Source organism: Phocoena phocoena, chromosome 7, assembly GCF_963924675.1.
Source record: "Phocoena phocoena chromosome 7, mPhoPho1.1, whole genome shotgun sequence".
NCBI lineage: Eukaryota > Metazoa > Chordata > Mammalia > Artiodactyla > Phocoenidae > Phocoena > Phocoena phocoena.
Window position 1 is genome coordinate 94282441 of NC_089225.1, and position 27147 is coordinate 94309587.

At 47.7% G+C, this 27147-nt stretch overlaps 1 protein-coding gene across 1 annotated transcript in view; it reads left to right on the plus strand.

The window, feature by feature from the left end:
• Positions 1–691: 691 nt before the first annotated feature.
• Positions 692–27147, plus strand: part of SMARCAL1 (SWI/SNF related, matrix associated, actin dependent regulator of chromatin, subfamily a like 1) — a 50198-nt gene continuing 23742 nt past the window's right edge. The window contains exons 1-9 of the mRNA XM_065880729.1: positions 692–1502; positions 2086–2136; positions 5256–5501; positions 7849–7899; positions 12417–12603; positions 16165–16315; positions 17935–18093; positions 19821–19886; positions 26285–26425. Coding sequence (XP_065736801.1) covers positions 692–1502; positions 2086–2136; positions 5256–5501; positions 7849–7899; positions 12417–12603; positions 16165–16315; positions 17935–18093; positions 19821–19886; positions 26285–26425 — 1863 coding nt within the window. The remainder of the gene's footprint in view (positions 1503–2085; positions 2137–5255; positions 5502–7848; positions 7900–12416; positions 12604–16164; positions 16316–17934; positions 18094–19820; positions 19887–26284; positions 26426–27147) is intronic.

Below are 27147 nucleotides of genomic sequence, written 5' to 3' on the forward strand. Positions count from 1 at the left end.
TTATGTAGCGTCTGAATTTGTACAATGAGTGTATTACTTTTTTTTTTTCCTTATTTTTCCAGAAGAGTCAGTCACTCGTTGCTCTATGGTGGTGGGTTTACCACCTGCAGGTTGACTTGCCAGGAATGATAAAACGATGGTATTCGAGGGGTGAATTTTGTGTGCAGTGTATGTGATGCTAATGCTTTTTTCCTTCTTCCAGGTTGGAAAGAGGCTGTTTTAGCAAGTGTCACGCCATGGTATGTGTTTGTTTTGGTCTATGTCAATCTAGTCCATTATCCTTTCTAGTTTGAAATGTCGCCCTTCTCATTATCTGACGGATTTAGGTTGCATTGTATAACTTTTTGGGATCTGATAACTCATGTTGGCTGGTGGATGAGAGGGAGAAAAATATTGCAGTTGAAATACCTTTTTGGCTTTGGATTTGATCAACCTTGCTTTTTACTTTTTGTCAGAGTCATGGTTTTGGGCATATGCTACCTACTATCTGTGTGGGTATGTGTTTGATTATAAAAGAAACTTTCATATATCCTTTGGCTCCTTGTGCATTTCCTGGGACAAAAGCTTGTTAAAATCAAGGTAAGCAAATACATACATTTAATGTTTATTTCAATATTGTTTTTTCCTTCTCAGCTTTTGCCAAGTTTCCGATTAAAGATTGACATTCCTGCATGAACATTTCCCTGTTAAAATGTCCTTGCCTCTTACAGAGGAGCAGAGGAAAAAAATTGAAGAGAATCGGCAAAAGGCTCTGGCCCGTAGAGCTGAGAAATTATTAGCAGGACAGCATCAGAACACAGTCTCGGGCTCCTGCATTGCTGCCAAACCTTCCCAGTCCGAGCAGGGCCCTTCCACACACCTCCACCAGGATCCTTCTAAGTCAGGGAGCCATGGTGCCGTTTTCAAGCAACAGAATCCCAGGAGTTCATCTGATGCTGATCAGAGACCTCAAAATTCCCACAGTTTTCAACTCAGCACCTCAGAGCAGGCAAAGGGGATATGGCAGAGGCAAGAAGAGATGCCCACAGCCTGCCCGAGCCACCGTCCACCAAATCAAGTGACTCTCGCTGGGATCTCCCCTCCCTTGGCAAACAGTCCTCCAGCGGTCTCCAGCGAACAGCTCTGGGTTTATGGGTTAGAGCAAGGTCAGATTCAGGCTTCACACAAGACCAAATCGACACCCTTTGCTAACACAACTCATGAGCCTTTGGCCAGAGCAAAGAATTTCCAGGAGACGACAGCTTCTTCCTCTGGACAGCCTCCCAGGGATCCTGAATTAGAGGCCAGGATGGCAAGACCCTCCACCTCTGGGCAGAACGTTTCAGGGAGTGTGATGCCCAGGCCAGAAGAAAGACTACAACAGAAATCAGGGACCCCACTCCACAAAGCAGCAGGCTCCCAGCAGGGAACATGCATAAAAATCGGTGATCGTTTCCAGGTGAAGATTGGGTACAACGAAGAGCTCATTGCAGTGTTTAAGAGTCTGCCCAGCAGACGTTACGGTAATGAGTCTTCCATCTAGTTCTTCCAGACATTTTTTCCTACTTCTAGAGTCTCTTTAAATCTAACAGTTTCTCATAAATATGAAGAGAGTGCATTGGCACATTATATCCATCCAGTTGTTAAAAATTTTCTGTTTTATTTAGCTCACATTTCCTATTATAATAGACGTTCCTTCAAACAGCTGCCATGCTTGGGGGCTGCCACATGGCCACATGGAGAATGGCTGAATAGTTCCCCTGCCAGGTGCTTTGTATGCAGTGTAGCACTTAAGCCTAAAACAGTTTTTTGTGAGAAGTAGGTGTTATTTGCATTTTAAAGGCGATGGAGCTGGCTCAGCCAGGTGACATGGCACGCTCAGGTTTGTTCTCCCAGAAGGGCAGAGCCAAAGCATTATCCTCATTTATATTTGCTGTTTGTCCTCTACGGGGATTTTGTACATCAGTAGGGGCTTTTCAGTCAACTGTTTTGAACTTAGCATTCATTCATTCATTTAACAAACCCTTATTGAATGTCCAAGTACAGCTCATACCAGCAGTCATCCACCTTATTGTGGGCAAACCAGGTACTTCTGTTTCATTTCAGATCCTGCCACCAAGATGTGGAACTTCAGCATGACCGACTACGGTGCCCTGAGTAAGTAGGCGTGTGGTCACCCCCTCATGCAGGGGGACGCTGGTATTGAAAAGTTCCTCGAGTAGCAGATACAGTCTAGCTTGTGGTTCAGATGACTTTGGGGACGCCATCCCAGTGCTCTCCTTCCTTCTCCCCATGGCCAGCCTAATGAGGCAGGTCCTTGGGAGGAGGGCACCGGTCATATTAACAAAAGCTAGCACTTACAGAACCTGCTACATGCTAGGCTGTTCTAAGGCCCTTATCTATGCTAACTCTTTCATTCCTTATAACACCATTTTACAGATGGGAAAACTGAGGTCCAGAGAGGCTCTGTAAGTAACATAGGGTCACACAGCCAATCGGTTGTACAACTGGGGTTCAAACCCAAGCCACTGACTTCAGAGTATATGTTGCCACTGGACTGCAGGCTCCAGCCATGCCAGGAAGCTGTGCAGGCCCTGCTCCCAGGAACGGTAACAGTTCAGCAGACAACACAAACCCGAGAGTGCGGAGAGCGGGTGTTGCCCAGGCTGGCTCCAGCCTGTGTCATGTCTGGTGGTGGTCAGGGCCCCTGGGTGCGCACCACTCTGTCTTCTGAGATTTTGTTTACTGTCCTACACCAAGGTTTTTGTCACCTTGTCCTAGTGCCTGAAGCCTGAACCTCTGTTAGAGTCAGCCCTGAGTGTCCCCATCTCCCGCTCTACTCTTCCCTCCCAGCAGCCATTTCTATGCTCTTTCTGTCCCCACCCGGTTCAAAATGGGGAGAGTGGAGGATGCATGGTGAGGTTACTCCTCCACAGATTTGGGGCACGAGGTGGAATTCTCTGACATCACCAGTACAGTTTCTGGGGGTAATGGGACAGCTCCCTGCAGAACTTCCTGTTTCTCTCCTTGTCCTCTACCTTTTGAAATGTTTGACACTAGGTTTGGGGGAGCTTGCTTCTCCCATTATTTTAATCCATTTATTAGGTGTTGGGGGGAGGAGAGCCAGTGCTCTGGGTTAACATTGTAGGTCTTGATACCTGGTGTTGTGTTATTACTCATGTTAGACCAGTGATTTCCACTGTTACGAAGTTTTTTTCATGTCATGTCAATTTTTTTTTTTTTTTGCTTTTCTTATACTTTTATATATGTAATCAAAAGTAACCTACAGAGACTGTTTAAAAGTCTCTGTTTTGTTTTGTCCTCTTTTTACTCCTGTCCTCTGACCACAATGCATGGTGACTCAGATGACTGATGCTTTTGCACATTCATGTAGGTTTTCTGTGCAGTATGGTCGTTTTTGGTAATGCTCCACGTATTTTTTTGAACAGTTCATTGGGCACAAGATTCTGTCTATAGCTTTCAGGTGAATTTTGCTGATTAGGAGTTGTTGAGCTGCTGTGTATCCTTCTCAGTGTTTTGCGTACTCAGTCTGCTCTCTACCAAGATATACCTGGGACACTCTCCCAACAACCGTGGATTTGTGCCTTAACCCTTGTTTCTTAATTTTCGGATAGTTGATGATTGCTGTGTCAATCTTAGTACATTTTACTTTTTATTAATGCAACATATGAAGACTTTCAGTCTTTCTGTTATTTGTTTGGGTCCACCTCTGAATTTTGCCTTTCTAACCCTACCACACACCCACTGAAGGTCATGTGGAAAGTATGTCAATGTGCAAAGAGAAACCAGCCATCCTCCCCCACCCCCGTCTGTCCCCACTCACTTAACCGCTGTCAGCATTTTAGTTTTGTTCCTTCCAGCCTTTTTTTCCTATGCATTAGCATATACAGTGTTTTCTATATGTAATGTAATCTGTATCTTGCCTTTTTCACTTAATGTTCCTGCATAAAGCACTTTTATTTTAATGGTGCATGTTAAACAGTTAATTCTGGGTGATGAAAATGTGCGTGTCCATTATTGAACCACTTTGACCTCCAAAAACATGATTTCGTACTTAATAGTGTCTTTTGTCTTTTCCAAAATTTCTTCCAAAAAACAAACAAACTCATGGCTATGTAACATTCTCCATTTTAAGAATGTGTGATAGGGACTTCCCTGGTGGTCCAGTGGTTGAGACTCTGCCTTCCAATGCAGGGGGCATGGGTTGGATCCCTGGTCAGGGAACTAAGATCCCACATGCTGCGTGGTGCAACCAAGGAAAAAAAAAAAAGTGTCATATACTGGGTAAATCATTTTCTTTTTGTTTAATATTAATTTGCTCCTTGTTTCCCCAGTATCAAAGCTGTAAGGAACACCTTGGTCTATAAATTTGTGGGTTTTCAACTTGTGTTAGTTGAGATAGATTCCTAGAAGTTGAACCATTATGCTCACTTTTTAGGGCTCCTGCTGTATATTGCCAAATTGTTTTCCAAAACGTTTTATTCCTATCTGATATCTATTTTTCTAATCCTGCAAGTGCGATAAGTTAAAAATGGCTTTTTATTACTCTGATTGTTTGCGGAGTTGCACGTTTCTCCAAATGTCTATTAGTCATTTTCCTCCTTTTGAATTGGTTGCCTAACTTCTTATCTTATATGGTCTTAGCATTTTGTTTTTTAAAGTATGAGCTCTGTTCGTATTTCTTGCAAATATCTTTATTCACTAGTTTTGCCTTTCATTTCAGTTTGTGTTTTTTGACAGTTCTATGTCGTCAAATCTATTAATCTATAAAATGCCTCAGTAATAGAGAAGATAAGGGTCAACACTGTACATCTGTGGCCTGATGATCCTGTGTCTCCTTCCTTGTCCTCCCAGCGGTGGACAGAACAGTGACCTGGGAACAGGGTTAAGGGGGTGATTTCTGGTGTGTTGACGTCCTTCGGTGGCTTCTCTGACATGGCCACAGAAATTATCTGATAAGTTTACTCATCCTGGTGAGATCCCTGTCCCCCCTGTTCATTTCTGAATTCAAAGTTTTTTTAAACTGGGAAACCTACGGAATAGAAGAGTTACATTCAGGAAATCCTGAAATACCTGAAGCCCCAATTAAAGCACACCTGCACACCTTCCGCATCTGCCTACGCTTTTTCTCTCCCACCTGCCCAGCGAACCTCCTCCTCACCCTGCGCCTGCCCTCCTCCTGTGCCTGCCTTAGCATGCCAGGGCCACCTAAAAGTTGCTCGGGTTGTCACCTCTGTCCTTTTCTTCTTCGGCAGTGAAAGCAGCCCAGCACCTCCAGGCTGTCACCCTGCAGCCTTTGGAAGGGGCCGAAGGCCACGTGGAGTCACCCTCTACCAGCAGCAGCAGCAGAATTGCAGCCCAGACCTGCCTTCCTGTAGCTCCCTCCCTTGCCTTTGTCAAAGGGCAGTGCATACTCATCTCCCGGGCCCGCTTTGAGGCAGACATCAGCTATTCAGAAGACCTGATTGCGCTGTTTAAACAGATGGATTCCAGAAAATACGGCAAGTAGTTGGCCTCCGCCTGATTTCCAGGATGCAGAGTGGCCTGTGACCTCAGACTAGGCTGTTTTCCTCTCTTTAAATGTTCAGAAATAACTTTCTTGGTAGAGCCTTTCTAACCTTCTCCTCTTCCTGTAGAAAGATGCTCCCTAAATTGTTCCAGATTGTTGAACACATAGTGGGGCCTGCTCTGTCTTTAAAGGCCTCGCAAAGAGAAGACTCCTTCCCCAGTCACCTGGGCAGTGTCTTCTTGGTAGAAGCAGGTCAGTTCCTGCTTCAGCCACTTAAACCCATTTAGTTTTATTTTGTCCTTAGTAGAGCTTGAAAAATAGGCATTTGCCATAAAAATAAATGCCTTTGGGTAGACTAAGCCAGTGGTTTTCAAACTTGAACATGCCTCCGAACCACCTGGAGGGGTGGGTAAATCACAGATTGCCGACCCCCATGCCCAGAATAAAAGCCGGTGCCTGGTTCCCACCCAGAGCTACTGATTTAATTGGCTTGATGTGGGGCCTGGGCATTGGCATTTTAAAAAAATCTTCAGGTGAGTCTAATCATCAGCCAGGATTGAAAACCACCAGCTAAAGCAAAGCAGTTTTGCTTTATTTTTTGTGAGGTTCTTCAAAAGCTGCCACATCGGAATAGAGAGCAGAAGGATTCTGAACACCTGGGTTTCATTCTTAGCTCGGGCCGTGTTGTTTTACAAAACATTGTGGCTTTTATGGATTTGTATTCCCATTCTTGAAATGGTTTTAGCTTTCCCTAGGCAAGTAGAAAGCAGACCTTTAAAACCTCCTGCCTTTGAGACATTACGTGCAGGCGGCATCATGGAGGAAGCCTCTGTGGAATGACTTGCCCAGTGAGCTTTCATCAAGGTCGGGGTTCCTTCAGGAGCGGGTGATGCTGGCTGTTGCATTTTTATCCCTTAGATGGAGAGAGTTTTGACTGGTGAGAGCAGGCTGGTGAGTAGGGTTTAGACACAATGTGCAGGGCCCAGCCTCAGTCCAGAGGGCATTGCCTCCCCTGGCCCCTCAGGTGTTCGGCTTCCGCTTGGGGTGGCCCTCAAAGGGCAAGTACCGATGACCTGTGTCTTCTGACCTGTGGCCTTTGAAATCACACTCCTGACATGCTCTGCTGTTTGGGGAGGAATGAGAACAGTGAAAATATTCACACCCAACCCTGCCCCGGCCCCTAGACATAAAAACACCATCATTGGATTTTTTTTTTTTTTTTTTTTTTTTTTTTGCCATAGCACTTATTCACAGACTTTCCCATTTGCTGCCCTGCCACTGTCAGGATCAAGCTATTGTCAGAAAGGGTCTCCTGCACTATTCCCATATCGAGAGTAGTCGGTCTGCTTTTGGTCTTTCTGTCAGATTACACCTGGGCCACCTTGCTTCTTTCCTGAAGTGGACTCAAAGTATCCATGATGCCTTTTGCCTAACTGCCTTGCTTCTTCAATGACCAGACAGAGAAGCATTCATTTTTGCTGCCCAGAAAGCACTTACTGAGTTGAAGCTTGCTTGATTTTCTCAGAAGGTCGATTGGTAGGAGAACCTAAGTGATTAGTCAATGTTGGGTACCCAGATGCTCACCCTTCGTTAGTATTATGTGTAGTTTGTGCTACGCCGTACTAATCAGAGGATGGCAGAATAATAATAACTTATCATTGTTTACCTTTGTTTTGAGTGCGTTGTTTGCCAGAAACTCTTTCACAAGCATTTTACATTTAGATGTTATGTAATGCTCACAAGAGCCCTGTGAGGCAGGGGCTATAGGATGCTCCTTTTTCACATGTGGAACTGAGGCACAGGGAAGTTGCATAACTTGCCCAAAGTCACACATCCAGGAAGCAGCAGACCTGGGATTTGAACATAGACTGTTAGACCACACTGACCACATGTAGCTTGTTTTCCATGTACAACATGGAGCTAATAATGGTGCCCAGCTTATAGCGAATTGAGGAAGTGATGAGATGGTGCATACGAGTCTCTTGCACTGTGCCTGGCTTAAGGTAAGCAGTGAATAAGTGCAAGCTACAATATTATCCCCACCTTGGAGATTCAGAGTGTTTCTGACTGTCCCCAGTCCTGTGTCCCCATAGCTCCCTTTATCACCACACTTACAGCCCAGTGCTATCTTCATGTCTGCTTGTCTTTCCTCCCTGAATTTTGTGAAAGTCTCGATTACTGGTACTCTCGATTTCTGTGTCCTCAGTGCCCAGCACAAGATCAGCCACATCACCCGAGATTCCTGGGGGTTTGTGAAAGCAGGGAATGAATGAGTAAGTGTGGTGACATTGCAGGAGGGCAGGGTGTCACATTTGCCTATTTGTTTCTTGTCATTGCAGATGTCAAGACCAGGAAGTGGAACTTTCTCCTGGAAGAGTACAGTAAACTAAGTGAGCTGACCACCTTGCTTGCTTTATATTATGCTGTTGTTAAGCCTTAATTATGTGCCTTAAATTTAATGTATTTTGAAAGAATCACCTCCTTCCTCCCCTCCACCGTGGTAACTTCGCATGCTTGTGTACAGGACTGGTAAAGGTGAAGTTGGTCTCGGGCAGCCATGACCCTGTGCTCTGGGACGGCGGCTTTACAGCAGCCCAAGCAGATGCAGGGTCTCATCTTCCATCAGGGTGAGGCGCTACTAGTCAAATTCTTGAGGCCTGTGAAACCTCACACCCATCACAGAAGTATTAGAAGTGAGGGTTTGTGGATTTGGGGAATCAGAGGCAAGCTAGGATTGCTGAGCTTAGATGGAAGCTACTTTAGATTCCCTCTAAGAACAGGCTCTCTCAGCTTACTTCTAGAACCAGATGGTCTGTGAAAACTGGAGAGCCGTAGTGGTTACAGGCTTCATCATGGGCTGAGCCCTGCCAGAGGCAGAAGCCAAGACCAGGGCGCATCAGCGTTTAATAAGCGCTTTGGAGTCTCACCAAGGGAAGGGCCGTGTGTACAGATGTAACTACAAGAAGGGGAAGCCAGTTTGGGCTTATCATTTTTCTTCTCTGCTCTGCTTGGGTGGGGCAGTGAATGAATTCCAGTATGCCAGAGAAAGGGGGTGGGGTGTGGTCATAGCTCAGCCTGTCCTGGAATACCAGTCTGTTACCCATCTTCCAGACCGTCGATGTTCTGCAGTGGGTGTGCAGCCGGCACAATGGAGGTTCCTCCTGCCTGACCCCCTGAGAACTTTCTGGTACCAGGGTTCGGCCGGGAGAGACATGCTCCAGCTCAGTGGGGCTGGGAGTGGGAATCCACATCATTGGCTGTCTTGCCCACCAGGCTAGGGCTTTAAGGAAGAGGGTCTCTTCCCTCTGTCTCCTCCTTATGTGACTTACCATGCGGCGTCAGGTAGGTAATTCAATATTCTGGGTCCCATGTGTCCCTTCAGTAAAAAATGGGGTGTTTAATCCCTATTTGCCCTACTGACAGAAATTAAATATAAGGGAAGAGCTTTTGATTCCTTGAGGAAAGACTTGCTGCGAGCTCGAGGTTAAGTTTGAATATGATGAGTTATTTAGTGTCGGCACCACTAGCTGAAGCAGGAGGATGGCTGACGTTGATCTGAGACCCCTCGGGTCTGCTATTTGGAACTCGTGACTTAGAGCAGATTATTTGGCCAAAGCTGAATTTTTGATGAACGGTAGGAGTGAGTTTGTCCCTCTCACCCCTTTGTCTTTCGACCACAGAAAGACATATAAATATGTGAGCTATAAAGGCTTTGACTGTTATGGAGCAACAAAAAGCAGGATATTTACAGCACTAGCAGATGGATGTAACGTTGAAAAACCATGACTTGCAACTTCCATAGCGTTATGTAATGGTTCCAAGTCTTGAGGGCCGTAGATTCCTTGAAGCCTCTGCTGAAAACAATGGATTCCTCACCCAGAAAAATGCACATAACAGCCACACGTAAGATTTTGCCTTTGATATGAATAATTCCATGGGTGTAGAGTTAAGAATTCTAGAGTCAGGGGTTCATAGAATGTAAGACTGATTCTCCCCCTTTCATAGATTGGGAAAAATTTGGACCCAGAGAAGGAAAACAGTTGTTTTCCTTGTCGGGAGCCTTGTTAGGGTCACAATGAAGTCTGACTAAAATTGCAGTTTTGAGTTTGTGATGTGACCCACTAGGAAACTTAGAAGCCCAGGTCTACGAACTAGGAAGCCGAGGTGAAGAGGTGCTGCAGGACACTGCAGTTCCCAGTTTAGTTCCAATTCCACTGTTAACAGATTGTAAACCTGGGGAACTTGCACCTCTCTCCTCACCCCTAGGTGTCGTATGTGAAATCAGATTATTGACCTGAGCTAGTGACCACGTGCGCATGAAACTAATTAAGAAATGACGGTGGGAACTGAGTGTGTGAGCGCTCACTGCTAACGTGGTGACTGCAGTCTCCAGGTCAGGCCAGTCGCAGAGCGATCCTCTTCCCTCTTTTCTAAGTGACTTGCTTCCTCGTGCCCACAGAGAAGTTGGCATAAAGCCTTCTGTTTTCCCCGCACCTGTCAACAGTCCAGAAGGGTTCTTCGTCCCCCTCAATGATCTTGTCAGCTGCTATTTGAAAACGTTAACATCTCTCTGCTGTGTGGCCCGGTACCGTTCTGCCAGAGAGCTATTTTACAGAAACACTTCTCTGTGACTCATGAAGCCAGACTGCACATTCCTGTCGTCTTCCAGCACAGGGAAGGGATAGCAGTGAGTCGTTGACAGCGAATAGAGGCTGTCTCAGAAACACACTCAGTTGACTGAACCAGCAGAGGATCTGGGGAGCTAGTCGTCGATAGGAAGCAGAGTAGAAAGTGGTTTTTGTTCCTCTTGAGTGGCTGAAAGGACATAATGCTTACAAAGCACTGTGTTTCACAGCAGCCGGATCCTTAGCCCTTTCTTAGCTTTCATCAGGTATTTGATTGCTGAAGATCACTAGAATTAAAATGAAAGCACGTGGAGTGCTTAGTCTCTTGAAGTGTGCAGAAATCAGCACGCTCAGATTTAATTTGGAAGCACGCGGTGTATTTCTGCATCAATATGGGCACTCTTTTATATTAAGCCATCAACCTTACCTGATTTCTTACCATGGTGATTCTATTCATGCAAACTGTTTCCAGAAATAACTGATACCTATATTTAGGGAAAGAGAGAGATGGATTTAAATATACTGAAAAGGCAAGACAATTTAAGGTGGCGGTAGATGGCTCAGCCCTCCGTATTCACATCAGTATTTGCAATTGCCAATTGATGGCTGTGGCAGAAGACTTTTCAAATACCTTGTGACCATATGGAGTAGAGAATTGACAACCTTAGAATTTCAAGTAATATTGGGAAGAAGTGAAATAGGCACAAGTTCTCTATTTGATTCCTTCTGGATTCCTGGAGAACTCAGCCCCTTGGTGGGTTACTATGACTATCTCAGGGTGCCCCGAAAAGGTAAAAGGTAAAGAGCAGTCAGGGATCTGTAAACAATGGTCACCCTCCTAACTCTGCTAGTTAGATTTTTCAAAGGAAATGTTGAAAGGGAAGAACATCTTGAAAGCTACAACTGTAGGACAGCAGACTGTGATTAGAAGTTTAATGATAATTCTACTACCAGGGATTTCTAGGTCTATCCTCTTTTCTCTAACTTTTTAATTTTTAACTTGTCTTCTCCTGCCATCCCCCGCCCCCCAGAATTATGTTTTATTTATATCTCTGGTTTTTTTCTTCTTTTTCTGTTTCTCTATTGAATAAAGGGCTTTTCTTTTTCCTCTTAATTTTAAAATCAGGTGAAGCTAAATTCCTTCAAAGAGAAAAATCAGTGAAATTGATTTTCTTTTATTTCCGTGTAGACCCAAGGTCATTTATTTTTCCCACCTGGGTTAAAGACTCTGACTAGAAGAGATTTCCCCATCCATTATATTGGGGTCTGGAACCAGCACACATGGAAGGAAAGTAAAGACCCCTAAATACAAGCTTTAATTGAAAGAGAGTCATGGTCACCCTTAGTAATAGTTTAGACTCTAAGCTTAGCGGGGGTTGGTAAACTTTTTTTGTAAAGGGCCAGATAGTAAACATTTTAGGCTTTGTGGGCCATGCGGTCTCTGTCCCAGCGACTCAGGTCCACCGTTACGGCATGAAAGCGGTAAACGACAGTCCATAAACAAATAGGCACCACTGTGTTCCAGTGAAACTTTATTCACCAGAACAGGTAATAGACTGTTTTTCCCACAGGCCTTAGCTTGCCAATACCTGTAAAACTCACCTCTCTCAAGAGGAGCTGCTTATTCTCTTATGGAAAAGGTCAGAAGTGTGCAGGGCCATGTGCAGTTGTCAGTTGGTGGCCTTTGCCTGGACTCTGCCCTTTGTTGTTGTTTGTAAATAGCACTACTGTCCTACTGATCTTTCTTGGAAATACCTGACAGCTTCTCTGCATAGACCACAGTGCTTCCTTGCCTGGTGACAGCATATAGCTTAAAGTTCTCCATCTTCTCAGACATTGAAACCAAAATACAACATAAGGAGAATGGAAACAAGACAAGATTTATTCATTTTAGGCCTTGCTTTTCCTGGGCTGATTTTTGAAGAATATGGGTCCTTATTTATTGAATGGGAATACTAAGATAATTTTTTAAATGACTTGAGGTTAAAAATAGATAGGTCACAAGAACACTTTAGTTCTTTCTGGTGTTTGTGTAGTGTAGTGAAGATCAATTTTGCATTACTGAGTGCCCTCTTGTTTGCAGACGCTAGGAATAGAGAGGGAAAACTGGTTCTCTGCGATGCACCTGTCTGCACCCAGTTTTCTCTCCAGTTACTTTTCGGAGAAGATGGCATGCAGCAGAATTCCAGCCATTGAACTTTGTATCTCAAAGCCCCTTCTTTTTCCCCCAGAAATCCTGGACATTAACACTCCAATTCACACACCTCTGTTCTCCTTTCTAGTGGAAAGGGTGCGCTGCCTTCCACAAGTTCAGCTGGATCCTCTGCCCAAGACCCTCACCCTGGCTTTCGCCGCTCAGCTCCAGAAGACGTCTCTGTGTCCCGTGGCAGACATCCCCGAGGCAGACCTGTCCAAAGTGGATTCCAAGCTGGTGTCGAGCCTGCTGCCCTTTCAGAGAGCTGGCGTCAAGTAGGTTCTTCATCTGTCTTTCTCTTGCTCTCTCCTGCTCAGATTTGTATCGCTCACCACGGACTGGCTTCAGATGCTCCCTCTTGCATGATGCACCTCTTTCACAGCCGTCTAGAGGCATCTGGGTATTAGCATTAAACAGCCCAGGTGCACTGTCACCAAAGCCTGATTGTACCCACTGATTTCAAATTGCATAAGTTAATTAGGACTCTGTATTGCAAGTGTACAGAAACCCAACTCAAAGTAGTGGAAGAAAAGAGATTTCTCATTGCATGTAATAGAAAGCCCAGGGTCTCTAAAGAGCTCATCGGGACTCTGTACCCCTCTCAGCTCTGCTTTCTTCTTAGTTTGCTTTGTCCTCAGCCAGGTGCTCCTCAAGTGTGGCAGCGGGGGCAGCCAGGGGCTTCCGTTTTGCACCCATCGGTTCTGCAGCCCAGCGGAAGCAACTCTTTTCTAGCGGGTCCCACACCGAAATATCTGAAATTTGGTGCTGACGCTTGAACTGGTCAGTCACTGTGTCCTGGGGGGCTCGGAGGTCTTACCGGTAAGACCGGGTGACAGGCCCATCCCTGGAGCGGAAGGGTAGGGGCTGCCTCACCCCAGTTACTTGGACTGAGAGTGTAAGGTGGCGGTTTTCCAAAGGAAAGTGCTCTTCTTATATTGATGGAAAGAAAAAAAGATAAGCCCGTGTCCTGACCTGTCCCTTTTTCTGCAGTTTCTTAGGAGAAACAAAATGACAGGTGTGCCCCAAGTAGATAGATGGGAGGTGGAGGAGAGGGCAGAGGCTCCATGTAGAAATAATAAGAGCTAGATCTGATGTCAGGTCGTGTGGTTGGAGATAGAGCCCCATGCAAAGGAAGGACCTACATTGTCAGTGGACGTGGCCCACAAAGGCAGCCTGCCCGCGTGCAGCCTGCTTGTGGTGGTTTGGTTAAAGCTTGGCTGCTGTCTCTGTAGGATTTTGTTCTCCGGGTGCAGTTTGAGCACAGTGGGACCTCACTGCATCCCCACGGTCCCAGCTCTGCCCACACCCTTTTCTTCCTTTGCCTTCCAGCTGCCACCTCTCTTAGATAACGCACTTTGCCGTTTCCTTCATCTGTTGAGATGTTCTTTGGGCCTTGTTTTACCCAGGCTCAAGGTGGGTTTTCCCTTTCATCTTTCTTCCTCCGTCTCCTTCATTAATGCTGAGAGAGGTTGCCCACCCCCAGCTCCTGGGCAGCCCCCATCTTCAGAATCCAGGTTCTTCACGGCTCCCCTGGAGATCCCTGGGCACATGCGGTGCACGCTGAGAGGTGGTGGGTGCGAGGCACCCCAGGGTATGTACATCAGAGCCAGAGCACAGCCAGCTGTTTCTGTCTTTTTCTCTATGGCTCTGAAACTGCTAATGGTACTTGCAGCCTTTCTTCAAAACTTTGCATTAATTCCAGATTTTAACTTTCATTCCCTGAAGTGGAGGAGTTTGGTATTAAAGGAAGGGCTGTCAATTCCATGTTTTTGTTTTGTTTTTTACCTAAGTACTACAACTGGAAACTCATTTAAATGTACGGAGCAAAATCTCTTAGATAGATATCAGCCTGCTCTAATATCTAAACGGTTCCTTTTAATAGAGGAGTGAGTTGAGACCAAGGAGGGCAGTCCTCTGTCTAAAGCTGCTCAGTTTCCAAAAGTGGAATTGGGGCTGAAATCCTATCTTCTGATGATGAGTGCAGTGTTTTTTGTGTAAAACCAAACTGCGGCATTCAGCTGTGCGATTGTCTCTCTATTATCCAGGCGACATCTTTGTTCTCAGTTGTGATCACTTTGTTCCTTAGTTGGACTACCTCGAGGCAGAGTAAAAGGAAAGGCTATGAAATCCAAGGGTCTGTTCTGCTTTGGGAATGACCAGGTGGATGAAGCCGTGCAGACATTGTAAATGGTTGCGACGCCTCGGAGACTGAAACAAAAGGCCCTCCCTTGTTTGTTGCATAGGTGCCCCTGGCCATCCTGACCACCAGTTTTGTAAATCAGAAAGTAATGTAAAAAAATAAGTCTTTTATAACTTGTCTCTCTGCATGCGTCTGTCTGAGTTGATCCCGGAAATGGTCCGGAAGATTTCACCGAGGTCGGCATGACAAGGGGAGGGTGGGCTCCCTTCCCGCCCATTGCAGGAGTCTGGTGGCCACGGCCAAGGGGGAGGGGAGGGGGCACCACCTCTCACCAGGTGGGCCGTGTGGCAGCTGGGAGGACAGAGAAGTGCCAGGACCACGACAGGACGCTCGTTGTCTGCTGAGCCTGGGTGTCCTGGGCTCACGCCCCCCGCAGACCCGCTGCTCACTTTCCCACCTTCGTCGGGCACTGGCTTCTGAAGGGCGGAAACGCCGTTTCCAGGCAATTCAGAAAGGCCGTGTACAGCCTGGAATTCTTGTGGGCCGTAGCAGCTGCTGGTCAGAAGAGGGGCCGTTCTCTGTCTTTTCTGGGTGAGAAGGAAAGGAGAAGAGCTAGTCGACTGGCTTATCATCAGGTTCCTGAGCCAGTGATCAGTTCTTCAGGAATTCCGATGAAAGAGGAGCGGTGTTTGCGCAGACCAGGCATCTGGCGCTGGGGACCCTTTTAGCTTTTCTCTGATTCATATGCCAGTCGAGCAAGTCACCATCGCTGTTTGTGTCTTGGTTATTTTTCTCCTTTGGGGGAATAATTGTTATAAGGGAAGCACTTCCCCAGCACTTACGACGGCACCAAGCGCTGTTTTAAGTGCTTTAAACATCATGAAGCCCCGTAACACTCTCTGGGGTAGGCCTCGTCGTTATCCCACGTTACAGCGGAGGCACGAGGAGGTCAGATAACTTGCATGAAGGCACACGGTGCCCAGGTGGTGGAATTGGGTTTCCAACCCAGGCCAGTCGGGCTCCGAAGGAGTAGAATAATAATTCCATGCTTTATTCACAAACTGAAAGCAAGGGCTGCTGCCCTGGAGGGCTTGGGGACCCTGGAGGCTGCTAGGTAATGAGACACGTGGCTGAGGTTGGTGCCCCTCTTAGACAAACGCTCTTGCTCCATCCTTCTCTCTGGCCATCCTCCTTTTCTCCAGCGTTTTCTGTCTTTGGCAGCTTTATGCGTACAGAGTCCTCTCTGATCTTGAGAAAGCCATTTTTCCACCCCACCGTCTCTTCTTTCTTCCCTTCCCGGCAGATCCCTCATGTGATAAGCGTGCCCCTCCCAGCCCCTCGTTAGGGACTGTTTCCCACGCTCTTCCTTTATATCCCCTGGGCCTCGCCTGCGCCGGGCAGAGGGTGACTCCTCTTACTGGAAACTCCCTCCCTCGGCTTCCGCGACCTAATTGTCTTCTAGAGCTTCTCCCTCCCCTTCGACTACATTTCACGTTGTCCCTGTCTGTAGTCTTTCCTTGATTATTATTACTCTGCCCCCTGTTTGGCCCCTGGCTTCCCTCTCGGCGGAGCAGGTCTCTTGCGAGCCGGTAGCCCACACCGAGCAGCCGTGTGGCTTCACGCGGCAGCTCGATGGTGGGTTAACCGACGCCCTGGGAAGTGCGCTGTGCTCTGTCCTGACCGTGTCTGCTTTCAGTTTTGCCATAGCGAAAAGAGGCCGCCTGCTGCTTGCTGATGACATGGGCCTGGGGAAGACCATCCAAGCCATCTGCATAGCCGCCTATTACCGGAAGGAATGGCCGCTCCTGGTGGTGGTACCGTCCTCTGTGCGCTTCACCTGGGAGCAGGTCAGCCCTCCTGGTGCCGTGATTTTAACGAGGAGGCCTTTCCTCAGTGTCAGAGTCATCAAATGACAGTTTGGGGACAGGACCTGGGGAGCCCGAAAGATCTGTCTCAGCTGGAGGAGGAAGGGAGCCTGCTGAGGCCAGGCTCCTGGGTTTCTGAGTTAGAATCAGGCTAGGCCTTTCGGGAGGAAGGGCAAGGCCTTACCAAGCTCAGACTTGCTTCCGTCTGTCAGTAGACGCTTCCTGAGCACCTTCGGTGCCCCTGCAAAGAACACCTTTCACCTCTACCCCACTTAAGTTTCAAAATAGTTTTACTTCCTTTATTTCCCTTAATCCTTAAACAGCTGTGTTCAGCAGACACGAGATATTAACCCCATTGACATGAGAAAACTGCGTCTCCAAGAGGTTAAGCCCCATGCTTGCTGCTAGCGAGGAACGGTTCCGGGGCCTTGAGGTCGCACCTCCTGTCTTTGGGCTCAGGGCCCACGCCGGTAGCAGGTGGTGTGGGCAGGATGTTCACGGTCTACCGGGCACCTTTATGGCAGAGAAACCCGACATGACCATTGTATTATCACTCAGCTGTGAGCTTTGTCTCCCGTGAATCCAGGGATCAGCGTGGTCCCATGAAATGAATGAAACGCTACGTAAGCAAGCATGGTGAGGATGGAAGATGTGGTTCATTGTCCGTAGCTTTTCCCAGCTTCGTGCTCCTCGAGGTGGCTGTCGGCTTCCTCATGCCGAGGCTGTTACTAAGCCCCCGTGAGCTGCTCCTGGGGAAGAGGCAGCTGTGCCTGCAGCCACGGGGCCTGACGCCCAGACATGCCCTTCCAACCCAGGAGAAAGCAAAACTTTAAAAAAGTACATATCGAAACAGTACCTCACTCTCTTCTGGTGCTTGTGATCTGAACTGTGCCAGAGCCTCTAGGAGCTAACAGTTCAACACACGTTAGATTCCCACAGCACCCTCGGAAATTCTAGGGAAGAATAGATGGTCAGAGGCTTATAAGCAGGACAGAGCCTGGCCTCGCGCTCCCGGAATCAGAATGGTGTCAGCTCAGGCTCACTGGGAGCACCCAGACCCCCGACCAATGACAGAGGCACCTGGTAGCCGTCCACTAGCTCCAGGTACTGGCTTTGGCTAGAGATGGCAAGATTTCTGGGGAAAGGAGGTGCCTTTGTAGAAAGCACTGAAATTTTCATCATCATCAGTGCCTTTGGTGTACCAGGCTCTGCTAAAAATTCCTTTATAAAATTCCTCTTTAAGAGAGTTGCATTCTTTCCTCGCAGAAACTTGTCATCTTGCTAGAGGTCACAGAAGTGGAATCCACAGACACCCCAAAGCGACTGCTAACAAGGGCTTGCTTACCGAGGAGAGAAGTGTCCCGTTAGTGGAAAGGGAAGGGGTGTGGGTGGGTGGGAGGAACAGGGAGGCGACGGTTGTTCGTGGGGACAAGGTTATGCTGAATGCAGGAGGGCGGGAAGGGGAAGAGACCGAGTTTGTCTTCAGGGGGCGTTAACGTTGGTCCGCGTGGAGAGAGGCGGTGGGTGGGTTAGCGGGGCCACAGCTGGCACCTGCCAGGCTGAATCACCACTTGGGTTTTGTTCTCTCCTGTCACCCCCAGGCCTTTCGTCAGTGGCTGCCGTCTCTGAGCCCAGACCACATCAACGTCGTGGTGACTGGGAAGGACCGCCTGACAGCTGGCTTGGTCAACATTGTCAGTTTCGATCTTCTGAGCAAGTTAGAAAAGCAGCTAAAACCCCCTTTTAGAGTTGTCATCATTGTAAGTGACTTGGCAGAGTGTTTAAGTACTTTATCTCTGGGGAAACTTTCTGCTCGAAAGCTCCAAGAACGTCCATATCTGTAATCTCATGGAGACTCACTAGGTTTCTAGGAGAGTAGAAATCACTGGCTTTGTTTTGTAGGGAAGTGATCCTTCATTTCTCTCAAATAGCGCTTCTCGACCCTGCCTACGTATTAGGATCTTCTGGGGCAGGGGCGGGCGCTTTTTGAAAAATTGTGGTTTACTAGGTCTGTGCTGGGGGTTTCTAGCCCACCTCTCCCCTCGGGGGGTCACGTTGGAGGCGAGCACGTGAACCCCCGATAGCCCGGGGCTCCGGGAGCTACAGCCTGGACAGCATGGACCTGTGCCTCCATCTGGTGCCCTCCTGTCGGCGTGACTCAGACGTGCAGTTCAAACAGTTAGTAGATTTTCTTCCAGATGATATAAGGACGCTCCCTTCCTACCAAAGAAAAGCACTTTTTACCCTAGTTGTTTTTTTTTTAAAGGAGGCTTTAGAGTTTAGAGTCCTGCTCCCAGATGTGATGGTACATCTTTTAGCTGCCGCTTTCCTTCTTCTAACTCCTTTCGTACTCCAGAAGGAAAGTCTAGAGATGCTGGCTTCCGGCCTCCTCTGTCAGTACTCAGTGTGTCTACATGGCTCACAAATACAGCCCTGAAGACGTGTGAGTTTCTCGCATCCCCACTCCCGTCCAGCCCGCTACCACCCCTAGTCCAGGTGACAGACGTCCCGGGGCGAAGCCTTCGGTGGATGGTTTCCAGGGGAAGCTTATCCTCGCTTTTCCTCTTGGCAGAACAGGGAAACCCAGTGCCTCTGGGTAACACGAAAGGTTTTTTATTCAAACGCGTGACTTGAAAAAGCCAGTGGTGTTTTCCTCCTCTAAAAATAGGATTCTCTACCTACAGTGGCCTCCCAGATCTTGCTGCGCGTCTTGTCTAGTGCACATCTCATCTAGAAGGAGCTAAAGAAAGGGCTTTTAGAAAACTCTTTGAGGACCTCTGAGTCACTCATGTCAACAAGACTGCAGTGGGGACTCTGCCTCGGGTTTCCCGGCAGCAGGCTGACTGCGAGGGAGGCGCCTTCGTCCATTGGCTCAGCTAGCCAGAGGTCGCAGGCAGCTCTGTGCCCTGCCCAGGGCTGTGTGCCACGGGTGTGGAGGGAGCGGTCAGCCCCTGGTCTCCGGGGAGCTGCAGTCCAGTAAGACAGACCGACACACAACGCAGATCGTTACAGTCCGTTCCAGGGCCTTCGGAGACGCGGGAGCCAGAGCCTGTGGGAGCTCAGGGAAAGCAGGGGAGAAGGCGTGGGCTGGGCTGCAGAGCCTTGAGCCAGCTCGGGGCACACACGGGTCTTCAGCACACGGCGTTAGTGCTGTGCAGGGGGGTGGTGCAATCTTACAAGCCAGCAGAGCACCTTTCAGGAGTTTGTCCCATGCCATGTGCGAGGTGGGCAGGGCAGGGGAGTCGCCAGCCCCACTTTGCAAGTGGAAAACTGTCCCTGAGAGATGAAGCGACTTGCTCACAATGTCATAGAGAAGATGCCCCAGAGCCTGGTCCTTGTCCAGGCCCCCAGCCGTCTCCTTGAAGGAGAAAGCACTAAGAGAGGCAGCCTCAGTGCGACGCTGTACCAGGGTCAAGCTTGACGTGGGCTCTCTCTCCATCTGCTCAGGATTTGGCCTTGTTCACTTAACATGACTGTTTCTTTTCAGGATGAATCTCACTTCCTCAAAAACATTAAGACTGCCCGCTGTCGTACAGCTGTGCCCCTCCTCAAGGTGAGAGCTGCTGAGGACGGGCTTGGTGCCTGAGCCCACTCGGCACTGAGATCTGCTGTATTTTGCTCGGGCTGGACTGGTGTCCGAGGGGAGCAGGGGCCGCAAGTCCAGGGCTGCGGGCCGTGGATGTGACTTAGCATTGACTCAGGGCATCTCTACTTAGGACTTTGGTACCAGATTCGTTTTTCTTCCTAACATCCTGCTGAGGAACTAGTGGTCAGTGCAGTCGTCTGTCTCTCAAAGATGAAGACCTGTTGAAGGACACAGGCCAGGTGGGAACTCACTCTGGACTGTCCTCGGGCTCCTCCCGGACAAGGCAGAGGGACAGCCTCCAGCAGCGGGTCCTCTAAACAGCCCAGGAGGAGCTGCCTGTCTTCCACGTGGCTTGCGGGGCAAAGCTCTCATGGTGCAGGCTCAGAACCAGGCCGTGGGCATCAGCAAGACGCACCACAAAGCGGAGGCCTGCTTTATAGATAAGATGGTAGCCTTTTCTGGGGCTGCCCCGAGGCTGTTGTGTTAGCAGGAAGGTCAGCCGTCCACACCCTTTTCTGGGGTGGTCTAACATATGCTGACTCTTTGGCTGCCTGAGTCCTGGTTTCAGAGCAGAAGGGGTGTGGGTGTGTGTGTGTCTGTGTGTGTGTGTACAGCGCAGCTTTGAATCTTTATCCAAAGGCATTGTATTCTGACCTGCAGTATAAGCTCCATGCTTTGTGTGGTACACACTTCAGTGTCTATATTTTGTGTCCCAGCCCCTCCATCCCTACCAGAGGGAAGGCCCCCAAATTTCCTTCCATCTATTTGGGGTGAGCTTTTTCCTACTTCAGGGAAAAAAGTTGTACAATTAGAAAAGTAGTCTTTTCTCTCATAACAAGGTAGAAATATCTCACAGGTGACTTTGGGGGAATCTCCTTTGGTTTGTATGAACTGAGCAAACGAAAGCGCATGTTCATCTTGGGCTCTTGGGTTGCACCTGATTTTAAAACTGCACCTTTTATTGCTTAAAAGAAGCTTTAAGTTGTACCTAAGCTAGGGAAGACAAATATGCTAAATGTTGGTGAAACTTAATAGCATTTGAAAATTAATTTTTTCCAACTCCCCACAAAACACAGTTGAGTGTCTGCTCATTTCAAGTTAGTTTTGTGTTCGGAGTAACAGGTAATATGATGACATCTTCCAAAGCAGGATTATGTCATTCCCTCCAAACCTGAAGGTCCTTTACTTAAAAACCTTGATTCTCTGCCCAAATTACCTATAAATGTTTATAGGTTGAGAGCCATTTATGGGCACACGTAAATGTTTTTCCCAAAGTGGTGACCCTTCTTTTGGGGAATTTTCATATGTTTTCTTTTGAAAAATGTTAATAGACCCTGGTACTGTGGTTCCAATTTTACAGCCATAACTAAAATTAAATCTGTATACCCCTGATTGTTTAGACAAAAGAAACTGCACAGTAGATAGATATCATTAAAGATATAATAGGAAAGCTTCTTAGCAACTGTCTTGTTAATGCACTCATTGCCTGGTCAGGCAAGCTGGACTTAAATATTGATTTCTGAAATATGTGCTTCTGAGACCTTTTAAAGCAGTGTCTGTGTTTTTCAGATCTTGGGTATATTTCAGAGTGACACATTTAAAACAAAATTTTAACTGCTAACTAGTATGTATTACTCTGCATTGGCCGTAGAACTCGGATGAATTAATGTTTCAAAACAGGACCCGTGAATATAGCCTGTTCCTGGGTGTCTCGAAGCCACTGTCATCCATGACATTGACTTCACGTGTGCTGGACTGTTGGCACAGTTGAGGAGGATGAGGCGTCCTGTGTTATTCTGTTCATCAAACCTCCCACCTCTCTGCTGTATTTCCGTCGAGACCAGAGTTCCTCAACCTTGGCACTGTTGACATTTGGGGCTGGATAATTCGTTGTTATCCACAGGGCTGTCCTGGGCATCGTAGGACATTTAGCTGCATCCTTGGCCTCTACTCACTGAATGCCACTGGCTCCTTCAGTTGTGACAACCAGAATTGTCTTGGCAGGTCTTGCCAAGCGTCCCTGGGGAGGAGGGGGGAATTACCCCTCCCCATTTCTGTTGAGAACCACTGATCAGATACTCTAAGGAAATGAGTGAATCTAGGTATTTTGGGAATAAGAGGAGAGTTGGGAAGAAGGAAAATAATGCCTTTGAAGAGCCAAAGAAGGGCCGAATTTAATACCACTTGACTGTTCCTCTAACTTGTGCATCTCTTAGAACTATATTCTGATAATTAATATGTCAAAATATTTTCAGCAGATGTTCATGATGAGGTGATTAGGTTATATCCTACTGTCTGTGAGATAGGCCACATCATGTGGGTTTCCTGAATGGAAACAGCAGCTGCATGCAGAGGACGTTTTGCTTAGGTTGTAAGAAACTAGTGGTGGTGTCCCCTGGGAAATGTGACATCTTTCTTCCCCTATAGCACCGTTTTCCTGGGCTGCGAAGTGAGGTGGTTCTGTTTTCATCTGCAGTTGACCCTTGAGCAGCGGGGGTTTAACGTGCCTTTAACTTATATTTAGCTGGCCCTCCATATCTGAGGTTCGTCCACATCCTGAGATGCATCCAACCTCAGGCAGTATAGGACTGTAGTATTTACTATTGAAAACATCTGCCTAAGTGGACCTGTACAATTCAAACCCGTGTTGTTCAAGGGTCAACTGTGTGAAAGTAGGCAAGACAGAAAGCTATAAAGAACAAAACTGAAATCACGTTTAATCCCTCCAACACAGAAAAACCACTGTTAACAGTTTGGTTATTTTTCTAACATGTCAGCTGTAGGGCAAGATCTTTTTTTTTTTTTTTTTTTTTTGCGGTACGCGGGCCTCTCACTGCTGTGGCCTCTCCCGTTGCGGAGCACAGGCTCCGGACGCACAGGCTCAGCGGCCATGGCTCACGGGCCCAGCTGCTCCACGGCATATGGGATCCCCCCGGACCGGGACACGAACCCGCGTCCCCCGCATCAGCAGGCGGACTCTCAACCACTGCGCCACCAGGGAGGCCCCCAAGATCATTTTTAATGGTTTGGGAGCGTTCTGTGGTATGGACACATCCCATGATTTAACCCTTAGTGTTGGACACTGTTTAGCTATTATACATAATTCTGCAAGTGAACGTCACCCGTATGTTCATAGCTTGTATACTTTGTCCTCTTAGGACGAATTCTTCCACTCAGAATTTCTGGGTCATAGTTTTACCTTTTGATAGTTGCCTCTGAAATCCAGTCTGGCCACGCATCACCACCTTCACTCCTGCTCAGGCCAAATCACATGGTCTTTGCTCCACATGACTCCAGCCCTGAAGGGTATCTGACTTTTCCATTGTGAGCAGTGAGGTGTGTTTGAGTTTCCTTTAGTGGGTTTTTTTTTTAATTTATAGTGCTTTTTATTGTTAAACCAGTTAGATTATTTCTTTAGAAGAAGAAAGGCCCTCAGAATCCCACCATCCTTCCCTAAGAAACAGCTGTTTCTCTTTTTGTGGGAGTGGAGTCCTTTTATGTCTGTCGATTGGCTAGATCAGATGAGCATAGTGGTCTAAGGTGTCTGAGCTTTTTCTTTTCCTTTTTCATTGAAGTAGTTTAACTAGGTGATATATTTAAAGAGTACAGAAAGGTGTACAGTGAAAAATAACTCTTTCTCCCCCCTCTGGATCCCCCAGTCCCTTGATCTCTCTCCTCGAAGACAGCCACAGTTACTGGATTTTGGGGTTTAGTTGTAAAAATTAGTCTGTGCCCATGTCAGTACGTTCAACGTGTGTTTCCTTTCTCCCTCCCTAGAGTGTTCTACAACCAGTTTTGCACCTTCCTTTTTTCCCTTAATGGCGTATCTTGGTAATCATGCCACCTCATTCCCAATAACTGGACCTCATTCTTACAAATAGTAGTCTATTGTATAAATCTGTCAGAATGTGTATCATCTGATCCCTTTTGTTGGATTTGTAACCAGGTTTTGGATGTTTTGTACAGTACTACAATGGCAGTACTTGTGATATACAAGCAGGGAGTCGAAAACCCAGTTCCTCTGCACCTAGAACAGAAAACCCAGTCCCTCTGCGTTTGGAGAGATGGCTCTTTGCCTCTTCAGGCCAGAGCGGGGGTGGTGTCCGCTGGAGGGTCTGCTCTCACCCCCAGTGTGATCAGGCAGACTGCAGGAAGAGTCCCCTGCTCGTGTGAATCAACTGACTTCTCTCTGACACTAAATAGAAATCGTTTTTTTGCATTGTTCCATTGTGGGTTTCTTGGGTGCTAGAAGGGTTACCTGTAAGGCGTTCAATTTAGGGTTGATTTATGTAGTTTTATGCATTTATATTTTCCTAAACTGGAAGTTCTCAAGGGTAGAGGGTGGCATATAAACCACGTGAAACCGGGCACAATTAAAGGCCTTACGGATGACAGTGATGACAATAAACGTGTCGGGGCTGAGCAGGCTAAGTCATTCCATAATAGATGAGACGCCGTATTGGTTTCTTTTCAAAGCTGGCCTTTTTTCTCTTTCCATAATGCTGCCTCTGCTTTTTTAACACCCACAAGCATCCATTTTCAACGGTCCCATCACCACCCTAGTCTGGACAGTATATGGGAGGTCTGACTCCATGTTAACTCCATCCTATAAATATCGGGCAGAGAACCCTGGAGTTAATTTCCAGCACCTGATCTGTGAGCTGCTGCCCAGGCTCCATCCCCAGGCTACAGCAGTGATGATGTGGGGAATAGGTTTGGATGGTGAACTGATTTTCTCTTACTGATAAGACTTCTCATTTTCCCCGTTTCATTGAAATGGTCTCGAGCCAAGGCAAGTGGTGCAACAGGCATCCTTCAAGAAGCTCACTGTTATTTTAATGAGTCTGCATTAAACCATGTAGGAAGTTAGAAGGCCCAGGTAATTGAACTGTGGAAAATTATAGCTGCAGGAATTCATAGCTCTCCTGTCATAATGGAATTAGGTCTTGGCAGCTGCTGAGCGGGCAAAAGTGCATCTCAGGAGCGGTATATACATTGTATATTTATAAAGAATCATTTCCCTTCCCCCTGCTGCACCTGTATTTATTTTTATGAGGCCGTGTATCTATCTGAAAACCTGATTTCCTCCCCTAGGTGACTGACTGCATGCGATTGCCTTACGCTGCCATCATTAACTCGAGGTCACAGTGGTTAACAAGCTGTTTCTAGACAACTGAGCCCCCCAGTAGGGTCCCTTCCCAGAGCTGAAATGGATTTTACCACCAGTGATCTCTGGCCGCTCCACGTTCTAGTACAGTAGGGAAGTGTCTGCTTTTTTATCTCACCCTCTTTCTCATCTGAGTAAGAGGTAGGATTTGGGGTCTGGTCTTCTTGGGTCAGGTTGGTGTCACGATAAGGAGGAGCCCGAAGTCCGTCATTGGAATTGACCAGCTGTTTATGCGCGTCCTGCCCTCATCTGAGCAGGCTTGCTGCAGGCCTGGGCTGGGTGTAGGGTAGATGGATCCGGGTCCCACCTTTTCAAGTCCTTACTAACTACCAGATGAGCTTGAATCAGGGACCTCTAGGCTCAAAGCATTGTACAGCTGAGTTAGTGACTGGCTTTTTTCTTTTTTTTTTCTCCTCTAAAGAAAACAAATAGAGGCTTATACACAGGCCCTGGCTGATGCTTTCTCCTGGGATTGAGAAAGGGCTGGTCCTAGGTGTCATTATCCAATCATAGGTTCAGCTTGGGTGTCAGAAATCCATCCTGGAAAAAGTTCGGACCTGCTGCTGTCTCCCCTACTTCCCCTTCCTCTAACCACGCTGGATTCTCTGAGTTTACTCCGCGTTCCGTAGGACGCCAGTTAGCTTCCTGGTGAATATCTTTAGGCATACAGTGAATATTGATTGATTGCTTACTTTGTGCCAGCCACTGTTCTACGAAAACAGAGGTGGACACAGCCCAGTCCTTGATCTCAAGAAGCTTGCAGTCTAGTGAGGGAGACAGACAAGATAGAATTCAGTGTAAGGGACTAAGTGCTGCTGTACATGCAGGCAGAGGGTGTGGCCAAGGCAGCCTAGGAGATGACGCCCAGCCTCTTACACGGGTCACACCGTGAGGTTCTTGGAGCACACATGCTCTTTTTCTCTGGTCATGGTACCTTGGCTTAGCGTTCCCAGGTTGTGGCCACCCAGAGCTCTGGAGTGAGGCCAGCCGGAGTGTCTTTGGAATCTAGATCTACCTTGGATCTAAGATGCATGAACTTGAGAAGTGCCTGCAGTCAGAGTGCGAGGAAGTGAAGGTGTTCGTGCAAGATGCCAGGGGTGTACTGTTCCGGGGGCCTTGGCTCCGACTCCTGGGGGTGCTGGGGACATCCCTTGCATGTCCTCTGTGTGTCTCAGCATCTTGGGCTTTTGTGTTCTAGGTTGCCAAGAGGGTGATCTTACTGTCGGGCACCCCAGCCATGTCCCGGCCGGCAGAGCTCTACACGCAGATCCTCGCCGTCAGGCCAACTTTCTTCCCTCAGTTCCACGCCTTTGGACTTCGCTACTGTGGCGCCAAGCGGGTATTTGTTCTTTATTCCCCCTCTTCCCCGCCCACCCCCACCCTGATTTTCACACTTCCCTTTCCATTCCTTCTTTTTGGCTGTGGTGTGATCAGAAGAGCACTGGCCATAGAGCTGGATTCAGATTTTAGCTCTGCTTTGCCCCTAACTCTGACCTTGGAGTGTCCTCTAGGGTAAGATAAGAGCAGCCCCTCTGAGTTCTAACGCTTGTGGTGATTCCACATTAGTGTTTTCCAGTAGAGCGACCAGTGGCCGATGCGTAGGTGCCTGGAGCTCTGAAAGCCAACAGCTCTTGCCTCAGAGAAGGGCACTGAGGTGAGCTCCAGGTGAGGCCGAGGCCCTACATACTCTGCACAAAAAGGACAGAGGAAGCCTTTGAACAGGTGGAGGGGGAAGCATGATCTCAGGCTCCCCTGGTGGGCTCTCATCAGTGGGCCTTTGCTTATAAAGGTCGATTATAGTGAATCGTGCCCGGTCAGCAGGCCGGAAGCCTCTGACCTGCAAATTATCTCTATGAATACGGTGCCAATGGAGCAGCTGCCCCTGAAGCTACAGTCTGCACAGCTTCCGTTCTCCAAAAATGGCAGAGGAAGCCTTGTAAACAAATGCCGTTGCAATCAAAATCATGATTTCTGGACTTCCCTGGTGACGCAGTGGTTAAGAATCTGCCTGCCAGTGCAGGAGACACGGGTTCAGTCCTTAGCCCGGGAAGATCCCACATG